Raw genomic sequence first — 17,977 nt, forward strand, 5'->3', positions numbered from 1 at the left:
GAAATGAAACATTTAATTATATCTTGAATGTAATTGCACTGAGTACCGGAGGAGCAGATCAGCTGATCCCATTCTGCACTCAAAGGAAAATCTACTGGACCTCACAAACGAAATAATAAAAATAATACTTTTCATTAATTACCCCACCTGCCAAATCCCATTTTAACGTCCCTCTATATATTTATACAATGTATAAAACACACCATTACTGCGAACATGTAACTTTAAGCTTTCGATTAATGTAATAAATAATTTCACAGTTCATTTAAGTGTCGTATTTTTATCATTTGTTTTTAAATATTTTATTTTTATTTGTTGTTTTAGCTCTTTAAAAAAACAGTTTTGATATTTAATCAAGAAACTTACTTCTCCGGGTTAGACTATTATTTTGAAACGTAGAATCGGATGTTTGGATTTCCACTTAAGCTGTAATTTTTACTGCTGGTAGACAGGAGGCAGCACGAGCCCACATAAAAGCTGAAATCACGGTTTCAAAAATAAAAAAAAATAAAAGTCAAATCTCCAGCAGTACGACGTCAGCCTAAAAAGTGAAATTCTGTGCCGGAAGTAAGGATAAAGGAAAACAGGCCAGGTAATCTTTTACGTGAAATTGTAGTGGACTTCCTTATTGTAACACCTGTTTTCTTTTTATCATTTGCATGGCCTTTTTGAAATGTGACAAAGGAGAACAATTATTTCTACTTATACCAAAGAACAAAATATATATTATAATGTTATTTATAGCAGACATTGGCACTGTAAAATAAATATAAAACTAAATATAACAGCATTCATAAACTGCATTTTCTTTTTTCACAGCCCTTTCTAATAAACCACAATAAGTGACTGGACAACTTTTAATAATGTCACTTCTTTTTTTATTGATTTAATGGATAATGTGACACTTTGACAGGGTAAGATCATCCAAGCATGAATTTCTTCACCTTTGCCTCATTAACACAGATTACTAATCCAATGCACAAAATTATGAACCCAAGATTTAATGAGTAATTACACCACAAAATCATTAAATGATCAGACTGAATGTTCAGAATGATGAAAGATATTGAATCAGGTTTTGACTGATTGACTATTATTGATAAAGAAATAACCTTTTCAACAGAAGGCAGCTGCAGCAAGTCTTAAAGAAACAGATGACTGACAAGTGGAGTGTTTCGATTGTCTTCTATTGTGGATGGAGTAGCATTTCAAGTGACAAACTGAGTGTGCTTGGAATAACAAAGATAACTCCTTAAATACATTAGTCACACGGTCATCTATATAATTAGGTGCATTCAGACCAAAATGTTCAACTTCAAGATTGCAAACATCTTAGCAACTGAGGTGCAAATCGTTTTCAAAGTGTCATTTAAAAACAAAGCATTTTGAAATTAATGTAGAATTCTTTCTCCATTAGTGCGTTATATGCAAAAACTAAAACTAGTAACAGTTTAGAGGTGGTGTTTTCACACAATTAGGGCTCTTTTTTTGTTGGCGACGAACACGTGCCAGTTGGGCCAGTAAAGCTTGGAGTTCTGGATGCAGGAGTTTTCTTCCGTACAGGTGTACCCGGTCGGGCAGCAGTGCTTCATGTTGCTGCAGCACACCGCCTAGAGGGAGGACAGAGGGAGGAAAGTCTGTAAAAAAAACTGAATGGTTTACTTAACTCATACACGCTCCCTTTTTATTGGCACAAAACCTCACAATTCAGACGTTGTGATGCTTTATAAGGCATTTTTAAAAAAAGATGCTGCAATGTAAGTACAGATTTGCCTTTTAGTATTACATGAAAACACAACAGTAATACCACTAATTTTTTTAAGTAGCAAAGTTCTCCTTATGGCTCTGTTTAGAGGCCTACATATTTATACAACATATTAGTTTAAAACCTATTCATGTCAACAGTGGTTTAACCTACTAATTTGTTTACAATGGAGCTCATGTTGAATCTCGAGCAGTGAATATATGTTTACAAACTAATTAGAGGGTAAAATGGTTGAGTTTGCAGTCTGGTAAAAGGTAACCTAACTGTGTAAAGGGTTATAATTTCACTGAAGGATGGAACTGAAATCTAGGGAATTACTGTATATAGTACAAAATGAGGAAATACTACTTTGGCTGTAAAATAAAATTACTTTCATCTGCTGACCTAAAACTGGACTTTCCAGGAGTGATCTCAAAATAGCAGTGAGCCTGAAGGCAGTCAAGAGGTGCAGCCTCCCTTTTCTGAGGTAAGCATATGAAAAATTTTGGAGCCCTTGGCTTACTGACAGTTCTCAGCTCTCCCTGACAGTTAACATAAAGCAGGAGGAAGGAAGCAGGACTAGTTTCTGTAAATCATACGTTAGAAGATGGACAGCAGCCCCAGGAAGTGGCAGAAGTCCTGCAGCAAGTTTCATCATGCCCGCAATTGGTCTGTTTATCGCACTTGATGTCTTTGTGCTTTGTTGGGCTGAGCTGGGGTTGAGGCTCAAGTAGATACACCGGTGTCAGTGGGACTCTCTCCAGCTGCATCATGATGAGCTTCTGGCAGGATCTGGATAAGATGTCACAGGTGTAACCCTGCGGGCAACAGTGCTCCTTATCCGGACAGCAAACAGCCTGCAGACACATAGTTGGTGCAAATTATAGTCCCCAGTTTGCATAGGCAAAGCCTGACCTGATGAGACGGCTACCAGGGTATATGATATTTTCATGCACTCACATTTTTGAGTGGACAGCAGCCCCACTCGCCTGTGAACAGCTTGCAGCAGCTGGTTTGTTCAGGACACTGGCTTGCACCTTCGCACTGGACAGAGTAGGGCTCGGCCTCGTCGCTGGTAATGGCTGGAATTTTGGTGTACCATGGAATCACAACTTCTCCTTTTATGCACGACGTGCGGCTATTGTCACATTTGTACTGGTTAGGACAGCAGTGACTCCCATCCTCACAGCACACCGCCTGGGGAGAAGTGAAAACATGAGCAGTGGCTTTCACTTCATCAATTCTGCTGTTTCACTTCTTTTTTCATTGGTGTATATATAAAGGTTATAGAGAGTCTGAAGAAGATGCTGAAATTCTATTCTAGAAACTTAAAGACACATCAGTTTATAAATGACTATTATAAATTCAGAGTGGCAACCAAAATAAAGTTCATTCGAGTTCATTTGAGTGACTGTGGCCTGCAAGCTGCTAAAGTCGCCAGTTCTCAACAGGAATATGAGAAAAGATGTGAAACAGAAAAACAGGATATCACCATGCAAATTAGGGCTAAAGATGATGTCTAGTTGTGCTTTTTTGGGGCTTGATGAACAGGTGACATTCAGTTAACATCTTCCGTGACTGCAGTGTGGGCGGCAGGTTTTTCTTTCATAAGCTTCAAAGGAAGTTTTAGGAATGAAAAAACTCAGCCGGCCTAAAAACTGCTTGGTGATCTGTGTGGTTCCCCCGCCCTCCACACACACACTCACACACATACCTCACACCACATGGTCTAAAATAAACCATCTAATCCTCTTTTAAGATCTCTTGCAACTTCTTCAGGATGTTTTGAATCTTGCCAGGTCCTAAAAGAGGTTGGCTTTTAAAATGATCTAAACTATCTTATTTTCTTGTACTGGATTTTTCTCTTTCTTGTATTGTAGAAGGACAAATAATCTTCAGCTACACAAAAGACATCAACAAAACCACTGTGGTGTAAAAATAAGCTTTTTTTCAAAACCTGGGAAATGTTACTGACGGCCCAAGGTGTGTAATAACTGACAGTGTGTTAGTGTAGAGTTAGTGAAGCATTTCTTTACATATTGGAGGATTAAATGACAACAGCTTTGCAAATGAAACTGTGCTGTACTGCACAACTTATTCAAGCAATATGTTTGATTGGTGTTTGTGGACTGGCTGGTAATCATAGTAAACATCAACTGCCTCAATTGTGTTGTGTGAAAAAAATTACAAATTTGCATTCTCTTCCAAAACCGCCGTTTATATCAGGAGTGGAAGTATGACTCATAGATGTGACACATACATGTAAGCATTGTTAGGATGCAAAGTAATAGTGACGTTAATGTTGACTCTTCCAATGACTGCCAATAGAAGCAACCATTTTAGAAAAGATGGATGAGAACAAGACCTTATTGACACTTTCTGTATGTCCTCCTGTCATTATAAAATTAAACTGCGACAAATATGCGCTGGGCTGCTGCATATTGATGTTTAATAACAGATGGAGGAGACACGAGGTCAGTGATGCTGTGAAAAAGCAGAGCTCACCTCAGGCAGCGGACAGCAGCCCCACTTTTTAAAATTCTTCATGTAGCAGCAGGTGGTCGACTGAGGGCAGCTGGTGTGGGCATCACAGTTAATCATGCCTTCTTCTTCTTTGTCCTCCTCCTCCGATTTAGCGCTTGTTGTTGGACTCTCAGTTGTAGGCTGCACAGTAGTAGGTGCTTCAGTAGTGAACGCAGGTACCTTCTGTAGCATGGGAGTTGAGCCTGATGGGCCATTGCAAGACACGGCGGTCGGGTCACAGGTGGTGCCGCTCGGGCAGCAGTGTTTGTGATCGTCACAGCAGACCGCCTTTTATGCAAAAAGACAAAAGTGCAGTCAGTCACAGATAGTCAAGTTCAAATACAAACAGAAGCCTGACAATGCTTGGCAGAGCAATGTTGACAAAAATAAAACAGGTTAAATGCAATGTAGATTAAAGATATTATTTGATATTTCTAGAAATACAACAACCTGCTTTTATTTTTTGTCACGCACTACACAAACAAACTGTGTCTGTGCAGAGGCTAGCAAAGACAAGGGTTAGTGCAGTCACAGAACTTTCTTTTGTTTTTAAGTAAAGTGGGTGCAGCAGTAAATCATGTAACACACTCACCGTTACAACGCACTTGTCCAGTCTTACTGACCTCAGAGTAATTTTACACTCTTAACAAGTCACATTTTTAACCACAGACTCTTTATTTTCTGTACACTTTATCTACATCACTCCATCATCAACCACGAAACCACTGTGTCACCGTGGTGGTGTAAAGAATATTCGCTTTACTAGCTGTAACTTAGCCAGCAACATGCTTAGGCATGTATTGGTAGCTTTGTCACTGTAAGTCAACTTTTACCTCATCAATATGATACTCAAGTGGTCTCCAGTTTTTGTAAAAGATGCAGGACATACAGCACGTACAGCAGTTTAAGCTCCTTTAACTAACAGGTTCCTGGTGATAGCTGCATGCAGCCATCCAGAGTGACGGAACTTTAGGTTACCAACAGTTTTCTGTTTGGTGTAAATTTGACATTCTGTGTGTGTTAATAAAGTACTTTTGAGAAATGTGGTCTAAAAACCGATTTCAGTCCAATGCTAACCTCTGGCAATGGACAGCAGGCCCAGCGACCTTCTTGGGTTTTACAGCAGGTGGTGCCATCAGGACAGGCTGCTGTGTGATCACAAGGAACTTTCTTCTCCTCTACCTTCTGCTTTATGATTGCAGGAACCTTCTTGGCCCAGGGCACAGACATCAGGCCGTCTTCACAGGTTTGAGCCTCCAAGTTACATTTCTTCCCTTTGGGACAACAGTGTATGAAGTCTTCACAACAAACAGCCTGGAATTAGGGCAAACAGAACACCATCAATATATTTAAAACACCTTAAACTGCAAGTAATTATACATTTAAGCAGAAATGTCTAAATAAATGGCAGACGAGACTCAGTAGTGTGTGTTCGCACTGCACTCCCCTCTCTCCTCCAAATTGAAAAGCATTTAAAAAAATGGATGGATAGATGGTAATACTGTACCTCTGGCATTGGACAGCAGGCCCAGCCACCTTCTTGGGTTTTACAGCAGGTGGTGCCATCAGGACAGGCTGATGTATCGTCACATGGAACATCCTTCACGTCTACCTTCTGCTTTATGATTGCAGGAACCTTCTTGGCCCAGGGCACAGAGATCAGGCCGTCTTCACAGGTTTGAGCCTCCAAATTACATTTCTTCCCTTTGGGACAACAGTGTATGAAGTCTTCACAACAAACAGCCTGGAATTAGGGCAAACAGAACACCATCAATATATTTAAAACACCTTAAACTGCAAGTAATTATACATTTAAGCAGAAATGTCTAAATAAATGGCAGACGAGACTCAGTAGTGTGTGTTCGCACTGCACTCCCCTCTCTCCTCCAAATTGAAAAGCATTTAAAAAAATGGATGGATAGATGGTAATACTGTACCTCTGGCAATGGACAGCAGGCCCAGCCACCTTCTTGGGTTTTACAGCAGGTGGTGCCATCAGGACAGGCTGATGTATCGTCACATGGAACATCCTTCACCTCTACCTTCTGCTTTATGATTGCAGGGACCTTCTTGGCCCAGGGCACAGAGATCAGGCCGTCTTCACAGGTTTGAGCCTCCAAGTTACATTTCTTCCCTTTGGGACAACAGTGTATGAAGTCGTCACAACAAACAGCCTGGAAATGAAATGACAGCACAGACAGAAAGGTGTCAATATACTAAAAACACCTGAAATGTTAAACAGAAACTGTTAAATAAATATCAGACGAGGCTGTGGTGTATGCTTATGCCCTGTCCTCGCCTCCTCTGCCTTTTACCCTTCAAGCCTGACAAAGTAAAGCAGTTAGGGAAATGAATTAATAGATGCCCCAGAAGTTTGATTCTGCTCATCTGGACGTAGCGTTGTCAGTGGGAGAAACATTTCGTCACTCATCCAAGTGACTTCTTCGGTCTCAGCTGACTGCAGGTTTCCCCAACCTTATAAACAGTACATTTGCACAATGTCTGAAACTAGCCCACTGAATGAACAATGGGCTGTGAGGTCAGTTCCTTGATCGTTACTATGCAAATTGTCATGACTATTGATTAACAACCACTCCAGTCACAGAGAGTTGGGGAAGGCTGTAATCACAGCATTGTACGATGGTGAAAGATGTACCCTTAGACCTCCCCCTCGATTCAGAGATGGTCTTTCCCTTTTCACCCAAATAGCCTCCTTGAATCCCCGCTTAAACGAGTGTTCCTCACTGTCCAGGATGTGTACATCCTCATCACTGAAAGAGTGTCCATTGACCTGTAGGTGTAAATAGACTGCGGAGTCCTGGCCTGACGAGTTAGCTCTTCTGTGTTGTGCCAACGGTTTCGCCACAGGTTGTTTGGGTTCCCCCATGATATAAATCATGACAATCCTCCTGTCACCTAACAGTGTACACTAAATTATTCTGTTTGTGTCGGGGGACCTGATCCTTGGGGTGGGCCAATTTTTGGTCCACCGTGTTTTGGGGTTTTAAAGCCACAGAGACGCGGCGTTTAAAAAAAATTTGTTTCAACTGTTACGATCCTCCTGACACATAATGGATCACTAAGGATTTTCGCTTAGGCAACCAGTTGTCCTTCTCTCCTGGATTGGCTGGAGCTTTCCTTAGCCCCCTTCCCATTACGAGGGTGATAGATTGTCTGAAGCAGTTACAACAAGGCAATACTATTGACCGGACTTCATGCCACAGGCTATGCCCGGGGAATCTACACCAAGTCTGTATAGTGTACCGAAGATACATCAACAGGGTGTACATTTAAGACCACTTGACGGTACCTGCATGATTAGGCATGCATCAAGACAAATTAATAGATGGTAATACTGTACCTCTGGCATTGGACAGCAGGCCCAGCCACCTTCTTGGGTTTTACAGCAGGTGGTGCCATCAGGACAGGCTGATGTATCGTCACATGGAACATCCTTCACCTCTACCTTCTGCTTTATGATTGCAGGAACCTTCTTGGCCCAGGGCACAGACATCAGGCCGTCTTCACAGGTTTGAGCCTTCAAGTTACATTTCTTCCCTTTGGGACAACAGTGTATGAAGTCTTCACAGCAAACAGCCTGGAATTAGGGCGAACAGAACACCATCAATATACTAAAATGACCTTAAACTGCAAGTAATTATACATTTAAACAGAAATGTCTAAATAAATGGCAGACAGAGCTGTGTAATATGTGTTCATCCTGCCCTCCCCTCTCCCCGCCAACCCTGAAATTGACAAGCATTTAAGAAAATGGATGTATAGATGGTAATACTGTACCTCTGGCATTGGACAGCAGGCCCAGCCACCTTCTTTGGTTTTACAGCAGGTTGTGCCATCAGGACAGGCTGATGTATCGTCACATGGAACATCCTTCACCTCTACCTTCTGCTTTATGATTGCAGGAACCTTCTTGGCCCAGGGCACAGAGATCACGCCGCCTTCACAGGTTTGAGCCTCCAAGTTACATTTCTTCCCCTTTGGACAACAGTGTATGAAGTCTTCACAACAAACAGCCTGGAAACAAAATGACAGCACAGACAGAAAGGTGTCAATATACTAAAAACACCTGAAATGTTAAACAGAAACTGTTAAATAAATATCAGACAAGGCTTTGATGTTTGCTTGTGCCCTGCCCTGCCCTCCCCTTGCCCCTCCAAGCCTGACAAAGAAAGCCAGTTAAGAAAATTGACGGATAGATGGTAATACTGTACCTCTGGCATTGGACAGCAGGCCCAGCCACCTTCTTGGGTTTTACAGCAGGTGGTGCCATCAGGACAGGCTGATGTATCGTCACATGGAACATCCTTCACCTCTACCTTCTGCTTTATGATTGCAGGAACCTTCTTGGCCCAGGGCACAGAGATCACGCCGCCTTCACAGGTTTGAGCCTCCAAGTTACATTTCTTCCCTTTGGGACAACAGTGTATGAAGTCTTCACAGCAAACAGCCTGGAATTAGGGCGAACAGAATACCATCAATATACTAAAATGACCTTAAACTGCAAGTAATTATACATTTAAACAGAAATGTCTAAATAAATGGCAGACAGAGCTGTGTAATATGTGTTCATCCTGCCCTCCCCTCTCCCCGCCAACCCTGAAATTGACAAGCATTTAAGAAAATGGATGTATAGATGGTAATACTGTACCTCTGGCATTGGACAGCAGGCCCAGCCACCTTCTTTGGTTTTACAGCAGGTTGTGCCATCAGGACAGGCTGATGTATCGTCACATGGAACATCCTTCACCTCTACTTTCTGCTTTATGATTGCAGGAACCTTCTTGGCCCAGGGCACAGACATCAGGCCGTCTTCACAGGTTTGAGCCTCCAAGTTACATTTCTTCCCTTTGGGACAACAGTGTATGAAGTCTTCACAACAAACAGCCTGGAAATGAAATGACAGCACAGACAGAAAGCTGTCAATATACTAAAAACACCTGAAATGCTAAAGAGAAACTGTTAAATAAATGGCAGTCAGGGCTTTGATGCTTGTGCCCTGCCATCCCATCACCCATCTTCTCTCCCCTCTTCCTCTCCCAACAAAGGAAGCCAGCTAAGAAAATGGATGTATAGATGGTAACACTGTACCTCTGGCATTGGACAGCAGGCCCAGCCACCTTCTTGGGTTTTACAGCAGGTGGTGCCATCAGGACAGGCTGATGTATCGTCACATGGAACATCCTTCACCTCTACCTTCTGCTTTATGATTGCAGGGACCTTCTTGGCCCAGGGCACAGAGATCACGCCGTCTTCACAGGTTTGAGCCTCCAAGTTACATTTCTTCCCTTTGGGACAACAGTGTATGAAGTCTTCACAACAAACAGCCTGGAATTAGGGCAAACAGAACACCATCAATATATTTAAAACACCTTAAACTGCAAGTAATTATACATTTAAGCAGAAATGTCTAAATAAATGGCAGACGAGACTCAGTAGTGTTTGTTCGCACTGCACTCCCCTCTCTCCTCCAAATTGAAAAGCATTTTAAAAAATGGATGGATAGATGGTAATACTGTACCTCTGGCATTGGACAGCAGGCCCAGCCACCTTCTTGGGTTTTACAGCAGGTTGTGCCATCAGGACAGGCTGATGTATCGTCACATGGAACATCGTTTGCTGGAGAAAAGACATTGAGAAAAAAATTAATCCACTAATGTTTCATGACTGCCATCGTTGTGAGCCCTCACTTCCACTGACTGAATGTAATAATCATCCTCATGAACCATTTGATAAGTGATACGAACAACCAGCGAGATCATCATGAGATTTTGTCAAATTTGGAATTGACGACAATAACAGTTCCATGTTATAATTACTAAAATTACCTGGTGCACTCTTTGACCACTCGCAGTGTTATGGAGCAATGTCAGTTGTCAGTGAGTTTGAACACGAACAAAATTAAAGAAAATGAAGACGCCCCAATCAATTAAATATTATTTCTGAGTTATGACAGTAAAAAAATGCATATAACATAAAAACTAGTATAATTTACCACAGACTAGGGACACGTCTTTCAATATTTTTGTTTTACTTAAATACCTGTCAGTAAAGACATCCATTCTCTGACTAAGAATTCATGAACTCGAAACTGCAAACATTTTAATTGTATTTAAATAAAAGACTAAAACAATTACACAACTGCAAATTAAATATAAAATGTTTCTCCTGAAATACAAAGTCCTGAATGATCAGGGCCTGTCATATGTTATCCACACCTCATAAAACCATATTATTCCAATAGTGCATTTCACTTTCGGACTGCAGGTTTACTTGTGGTTCGTAGGGTTTTTCGAAGTAGACTGGGAGCCCTCAATCCCAGTTTGGATTGAGGGGGCAAACACCGTGTTTACTGTTAAAACATTTCTTTTAATAAAGCTTATAGTGAGGCGACTTTTGTTTTGAATCGGTGCTATATAAATAAAACTGTACTAAAACTTTAACTGAATTGAATAACTTCCTTGGTCTAAAGAAGCCTGCTTTAAGTCACAAGGGGCAACTGTCCAAATGACTCCAATACGGTCATTTGTGTTGTACCATGATAGAGATGTAATGATGACATTAAATTCAGACCAAATGGTGGAAATATGAGAATGAAGAGGATGCACCATAGTTAAAGCTAATCAGAGATGTGTGTCCTGCTGTGCACAAAACACAGCGAATTTATTGTGAACCATTTGATTGGCTCATGGAGGAAAGATAAATAATTCCTGTCTAAATAAAGATATAACTCATTTATAGTTGGCAGGAACTGAGGAGGAACAGAGCTGTTTTGGGCAGAAGTAATGCAGGCAAAAGCACTGTTATATTAAGACAGCTGCATTCACCACTATTCCTTTCTCTTGTAGCCAAATCAGAGTCAGTTTGGAGCAGTCTGTGTTATATGAGGAAGTATTTACCAATACAGTCACACATACTGGAACAATTTAGATGTCATGCTACAAAAGCCATTCTTTAAAAATAAAACTTCTCCTTTTTCCAAGTACTTTTAAAGGTTGACTGTCAAGTTTGATCTGTCAAACAAACCATGTGGTGCTTCAGGTTTCTGCCCCTCAGCCTCAGTGTTTTTTTGTTCCATGACATTGCAACAAAAATCATCACATTAAAAATATATATTTGAATTGAAAATGCATATTGGACTAACAGCAGAACCAATGATGTATATTGCCAAAAGTATTCACTCATCTCTCTTCACACGCATATGAACTTCAGTGACATCCTGTTCTTAACCCAAAGGGTTTAATATGATGTCGGCCCACCATTTGCAGCTATAACAGCTTCAGCTCTTCTGGTAAGAGTTTAGATTATTTATTGTTTATTGAAACTTAAAGTTAGGCTGTGGCTGATTTGAGTGACTGGTGAATGCAGACAGGACTGCTAAACTGTTGATTCACAGAACTGGACCTCTTGACCATACTTGCCATACAAAGTTGTTTTTGTTTTTTTAATACACACAAGAATTGACACATAAAAATAAAAAATGTGGCTTTCTGTGTGGTTATTTGTAGTAACAGCACATCCAAAAAGTGTAAAATTCTATTTGCATGTTACTTAGCAGGTATCTGTATCTGTGCGTTATTTGTTCTTAGCATTCCGGCTTGTCCCACCAAAATGCTTCCACTGATTTCAGAGTGGGTCGTTGCAGCGGCTCCCCCTTTTACCTTCAATATCATATTAAAAGTTCAAACTGGGCTGCCTGCACTGTAATATTTTGACGTTTTTCATGAGTTACAGTGATGTTTCTGAACAAGCATTATAAATATGTTGTAATAGTTAGCAGGCTTGGTAAGGGAAAAACTACCACCAAACAAAAACATTCATTGAAGACGGGGTGTTGCAACATTTAATTATAGCTGGATAGACCTGCCTATCAGCGCCAGATTTGTCTTGTCATTACCAGGAAATAATGAAACTGGTAAGAGAAAAAAAGATTTACCTGAACCATTAATCATGCACGCACTGGCACACCTAAAAACCGACAATGCCAAAAAAAATGGCCCGAAAGTGAGTCAGTGGACCACCTTTTAAAAAATAATATCTTGGAAAGCATTTGACATACGAAGCAAAAAATTCTCAGCAGTCATTTTAAGATGTTGAAACTTGAGATGGAATCACCTTTATGTGTCTTGTGATAAATCATGTGCTTTTTTTTCCAGTCTCATTGTTCTACATTATTTGTTTCATGGGGATAGTCTCACCTGCAGCTGCCTTAGCAACTGATGACACATTTACTGTCTTACCAGATGGAGGAAGCAGATTGGCTGTGGTGACTTTGGGGGCGTTTTCTGTTCCTGTGTTATTCACTGCTTCAACTGGCACTTCTTCTGGGAACAGAAAAACACAAAGATTAAGATAAACACACACACACACACACTTTCAAATACTTAGTGAGAACAAGGAACTAAGCTTAACGTTCACAGCAAAACAGTCTATTAAAAATTTCTGACCTTTCTGGTTTTCCCAAGCTGCTCTCACTCTGGCAGGGAGCTTTGCCCACATTGGCATCTCTTTCTTGGTAGAAGAGTCAATGCATTTGGAATGCTCGACATCACATGTGGTCCCTTCAGAGCAGCAGTGTATCTTGTCAGCGCAGCACACGGCCTGTTCACATGGAAAATAATAAAACACCATTAAGTCACGATAACTGGACGTCAATGCAGGACATGCAAATCCATAATTTGACTTTTTTGTCATTCATGATCTCACTCATGGTATGGAGTAGCATTTTGTACCTTTGATAGTGGACAGCATGCCCATTTCCCGTCATTTGTTTCACAGCAGGTGGTACCATCTGGGCACTCTGAAATGCCATCGCTGCATAGAACTGTAACCACGAGCTCTGCAACAATATCACATGAACATCAAAACTCAAAACAGGAAAAGGAATAGTGATACGACTGAATTATGATACTTTGGCGGGGAAGTTGAACCTTTTTTGATGCAGCCTCGGCTGTCTGAGCTGCAGTCGTGGCCCTCAGGGCAGCAGTGTTTGCCATCGGGGCAGGAGATTCCCTGATAGCAGTGAGGAAATCAAGAATTATGAATTGAACAAAAGCATTGGAACTGTTTATCTATTCATGCAGTAAATGAAAGATTTCAAAGAGGAAAAAAGGTTCAGTGAAATAAAGAGTAACAAACGACCAGCTGCTGTTTTAGTGCAAGCAGAAACCGCTTTTACAATCTCCAGCCAGTTTATTAGGGACACTTTTTCAGCTGCCATTCTACTAATATATTAAAGCTGGTGGTGGTGTGATGTTTGGAGGATGTTTTCGTGGTGCATTTAGTACTAACTGAATATCTTTTAAATGCCACAGCCTGTGTGCTGCTGACCGTGTCCATCCTCGTATGGCTGCAATATACCTAACTCCTGATGGCTGCCTCCAGCCGGTTAATGCACCACACCACAAAAGCTCAGACCAGCTCAACGTAGTTTCTTGACATGACAATGAGGTCAATGCACTCAAAAGATCTCCACAGTCATAAATCTGGGTCCAACAGAACACTTTTTGAATATGGTGGAAGAGGAGGTTTACATCATGGATCTGAATCTGATGTTATCATGTCAATGTACCAGAATCTCTGAGAAACATCTCTTTGCAAAGTTCAAGATGCAAAAAGATATTTAGTTAGTAACTAAAGGTGCTTGTTATATGAGGAGACTGCAATTATACAACAAGCATGTTATGCGCCATGGAGGTTTGGCTTTTTGAAATGAGGGGCTTGACCAAGCTAGAAGGTGTAGCTAATTAAGTGGCAGGTAAGTTTACATTAAACTTGTAACAAGAGCAAAAATCTATTCCAAAGCACTGAATGTCCTCGGTAAAGTGTAGAAGCTTAGTGGGTCAACCAGCTATGCAAACAAAGCATCAAAGAAAGATCCTCTTTTGAGAGGAAGTAAGCTCTATCTCTGTGCAAGTGTCTTTTTCATGGCATCGATTAAATGGTTAGGGACTTTGCTGTTTATCAGTTGAAAGACCGTTAGCTATAAATCTGGAAATTAAAAAAGATAAATCCCTAAATTGAAATTAAAATAAAATACAAGCAGAAAAAAAAAATGAGACGAGACATAAATAATTGTTGCATTGGTGCTGGTGAAAGATACTGAAGTATTGGTCATACATAACAAAAGGATTTGTAGATCTGAGCCAATTTCTGTTAGAGCTTTCCCTTTAAACAGAAGACTCAAGATGATAAACAAAAGTCTTCTAAAGTGCATGTTGTTTAAATAGATTCGACTTCCTACTGTAACCCAGTGACATAAAGACATCTTTTTACTTTTTCCCACGAGAGCCTGTGGGGTGGGTAAGGGAAATATCCATAGCTTTCCTAATGGATGTTCTGTAACAGAAGGTGGAGTTGTTAACAGCTTAAATGCAGTTTGCAAAAAAAAGTTAAGATTTATTTAGAGTGACTCTTTAGAAAAGCAAAGAGAAGGGAGGTATAGTTTTACCAAACTGTACTATGTTGTTCAGCACCGACCTTTGTTATAGTGGTGTGATTCAAGATGCAAAACAGAAGTGAAAGATGTTTAAACATGCCGTACCCAAAGTACAGTAACAACCAGGGAGCTTTAAAGGAAGTGAGATGATGCTGGAAATGAATATGACAATAACTAAATATGACAAGGGGACAAAATACGTGAACCTGTTATCCAAAACATCAAAGCTACTGACAGGTGAAGTGAATAGACAACCATCTTGTTGCCATGTACTTAGTAATCATATGCAAGTTAATCTGATATGTACCAGTCACCCAAAAATTTGCAGACTAACTCTGCCACCAATTTCCTGGTAGTGAAAACTTTCAGAGACCCTGAGTGAGTACCCCTTCTGATCAGAGCTCTTTTGGCTGCACAATATTAGAATAACGAGTTTTAATCACGTGGTTGATCGGTGTGTATGTATGGAAATCCCCTCCTAGATTCAAGATTCCTTCACAGGAATGAACCACAAATAAAAGATTAGTGTCATCACTCACTTTGTTTTTCCACTCAGTGCTACTTAAGTATCTGAAGCACGTCTTATTTGTGGTGGTTAGCTTACCTGAGTTAGAGGACAGCAGCCAAACTTCGTCAAACCCTTCAGACAGGAATACTCAGCAGGGCATCGTGACAGGTCGGGGCAGATGTTGTCGTCTTCCTGACTCTCGTATGTCTTGATCATCCTGAAGGACTGAGTGGTCAGAAGGTGGGAAAGAGGACAGTATTACTTATTTTAATCCACCACGATTATTTAATCTGACTTTGTGACAGAAAACAACTAACGTGTGACGACGCTTACTTTAGAGACTTTGGGCTGATCAGCAGGGGTTCTTTTCACCCAGGGGATGGTCAGGGTGGTATTAATACAGCCAGATAAGGCTTTATTACAGACTGTGCCCTCTGGACAGCAGTGGATGTGATCATCACAGCACTCAGCCTGAGGAGACAGCAGTAGTAGAAACACTTTGACTACCAAAGTTTGAAACAGCTATCACATTGAGGGAAAGCGGCACGTCCTTCTATCTGGATTTCAAAGTAGTAAAACACAGCTGAGGGTGAATAGTATCGCTGCATAATTATATTTACTTTAAAGTATAAGTGAAGGGTTATCTCACATGTACATTTAACTATAGACAAAGGGACAATTTACCTACACTGAAGGTGACGTACTGCAGCTTTGCTCAGTAGGTTAGGATGGAATGCCTCCCTTTTGCACTTTTGGAGTTATTTTAAAACAGAAATCTATAGAAGATTTTGTCCAGTTACCATGAAGATGTGAACACTACACATTTTACTCTTTAATATTTACATACTTGATGACTAATAAGCTGGGCTGTTTTTAGTCTATAGGAATGCATTTAGTTGATGTGAATGAAACTGTTCATACTAATATATAAAGCTAATAGATTTTTATTGATTTAAACAAATGTCGTATAGCAAAATAATTTACAACAGGTCTGATTCTGGTTTTAAGTAAACCAACTCATCAATAACAGCAATCATTTCTTCTGATTATAATTGTAGATGTCCGACGTCTCTCAGAAACGTTTCTATACATTTGTTTTTTGTTTTGTTTTTAGAGATTGTGAGATTTTCATACATCAAAACTTGGTTTAAATGAGTTACTAGCAGAACATGAACCCAAATGGATATCCGTTGGGGTTCCCCCCCCCCCCCCCCCCCCCCCCCCCCCCCCCCCACTTGATGGTATAATAACACCTGGCCTTACGTTTTCATATCGGCAACACCCGTAACCGTTTGCTGGGCTGTTGCAGCAGGTTTCCCCTTCTTTACACAGCCCTCCATCTGGACACACATCAGCACCAACCACAGCCAGGGCGGCCCAGCAGATCACAACCCACTTCTGCATCTGGAGGGGGAAAAGCAAAAGGCACACAAATGGAAAGTGAAACTGGCGGAAGGGGGGGATTTCTCTTTCACTGACCACCACGATAAATGATATTTGTACATTAAAATTCTGCACACATTCTTGATCTTATCAGGTCACAAAGAGTTTGATAACCATGCTCGGGCAGTCATGCCAGTGGTGTCTCGTTATATTCCTTATGTCTGTCTCCAAAAAAACCGAATCTCGGCTATCTGGTCAGCTCGGTTCGAGTTTTAAAGGGAAAATGTCAAATAAAAGTGATGAACCGGGTCTAAACACTGAGCTCAAATGTTGTCTTTGACAAAATAGTGGTTTTCTTCTTTCTCCAGATGTTCAACTTTATTGAAGATGTTTCTTTTATCGTCATATGAATAAGCAAAACAAATACACAGTCTAAAATGAAATAAATCCACTTTCACTTTCGTCTGGTTTATATTCCTTATTTAACCTAAAAATCTAGCCTCTCAGGGGAAATTCTGAGCGACACAGTTGAACTCTTTATATTGCAAGATAAATACACAGACTGTGAAACTTAAAACAGCTTTTTATAAGGCCCGCACCGATACATGCATAAATGCAATGATAGACGAAATAAAGTTTTTGATGCTCTTACCTTTATTGAAAAAAAATGAACAGAAGGGCTGTTGTGAGCAGGTGTTTCACAAGAGTCTCGCCACAAAATGACACAAATGATAGCCTGCAGTCTTGAACACACCCCGAAAGGGGAGGGAGAGGAGGTGCCTTAATGTTGCTGTACACCTTTTAACACCGCGGTAAAGTGAGCCGTCATTTGTGAGCCGCGGTCAAGCCAGCCGCCTCCTATCCGCCGCATAAATTTCCTTGCGCTTTTACACCAGTCTTTACGGTAGCGCCTTTTCGCTTTATTTGCCGATTGAAAGCCTATACCCGCGCACACGTGCACGCGCGCGAACAGTCGCGCGCGCATGCGCGCGCACAAATTACAATGTAACGGCCCGATACAGTCAATACAATTATGGAAATGTCAGAAATTCATTAAAAATCATCCTGAGTAGTTGATGTACAACTTTCAACACATCCCCCCTCTGGGACACCTACTGTACCTGTGTGCCAATTTTCATCCAGATTTACTGTAGAATTCCTCAGAAATTAAAGGAAACTTATATTCAATTCAATACAGTCAATACAATAGAATTATGTCAATTTTCAGAAATTCATTAAAAATCATCCTGAGTAGTTGATGTCCAACTTTCAACACATCCCCCCTCTGGGACACCTACTGTACCTGTGTGCCAGGTTTCAGCCAGATTTACTGTAGAATTCCTCAGAAATTAAAGGGTACTTG

At 40.7% G+C, this 17,977-nt stretch overlaps 1 protein-coding gene across 3 annotated transcripts; it reads right to left on the bottom strand.

Moving 5' to 3' along the window:
- Window positions 1-855: 855 nt before the first annotated feature.
- Window positions 856-17,421, bottom strand: grna (granulin a). 3 transcript variants are annotated; one of them, XM_085272078.1, is made up of 21 exons: window positions 17,267-17,421; window positions 16,495-16,635; window positions 15,565-15,702; window positions 15,328-15,456; window positions 13,216-13,297; window positions 13,018-13,124; window positions 12,733-12,886; window positions 12,526-12,606; window positions 9,807-9,904; window positions 9,377-9,613; window positions 8,937-9,173; window positions 8,500-8,736; window positions 8,066-8,302; window positions 7,629-7,865; window positions 6,205-6,441; window positions 5,775-6,011; window positions 5,345-5,581; window positions 4,250-4,555; window positions 2,705-2,941; window positions 2,344-2,601; window positions 856-1,610 (listed from the first exon to the last, which is right to left on the bottom strand). In XM_085272078.1, exons 2-21 carry the CDS (start codon window positions 16,633-16,635, stop codon window positions 1,467-1,469), a joined length of 3,771 nt encoding a protein of 1,256 aa, XP_085128204.1. In that variant the 5' UTR covers window positions 17,267-17,421; the 3' UTR covers window positions 856-1,466. The 3 variants fall into 3 exon arrangements, with proteins under 3 accessions (XP_085128204.1, XP_085128203.1, XP_085128205.1); XM_085272077.1 differs by having other exon boundaries at window positions 12,526-12,609; XM_085272079.1 differs by lacking the exon at window positions 8,066-8,302 and having other exon boundaries at window positions 12,526-12,609.
- Between the last annotated feature and the right edge of the window lie 556 nt (window positions 17,422-17,977).

The sequence above is a fragment of the Mchenga conophoros genome, linkage group LG4 (genome assembly GCF_057382185.1).
Source record: "Mchenga conophoros isolate Kocher_MC1m ecotype Shallow Benthic linkage group LG4, M_conophoros_male_GT1.1, whole genome shotgun sequence".
Taxonomy (NCBI): domain Eukaryota; kingdom Metazoa; phylum Chordata; class Actinopteri; order Cichliformes; family Cichlidae; genus Mchenga; species Mchenga conophoros.

Bases quoted from the DNA above. Each gene is read 5' to 3' on its own strand.
- grna (XM_085272077.1), bottom strand. From the start codon at position 16,635: ATGCAGAAGTGGGTTGTGATCTGCTGGGCCGCCCTGGCTGTGGTTGGT. The intron at 9,614-9,806 runs GTACAGTATTAC...CCCTAATTCCAG, and splicing joins CCTGCTGTCCAATGCCAGAG to GCTGTTTGTTGTGAAGACTT. The intron at 2,942-4,249 runs GTGAGCTCTGCT...ACTTCTCCCCAG, and splicing joins GCTGCTGTCCGCTGCCTGAG to GCGGTGTGCTGTGAGGATGG.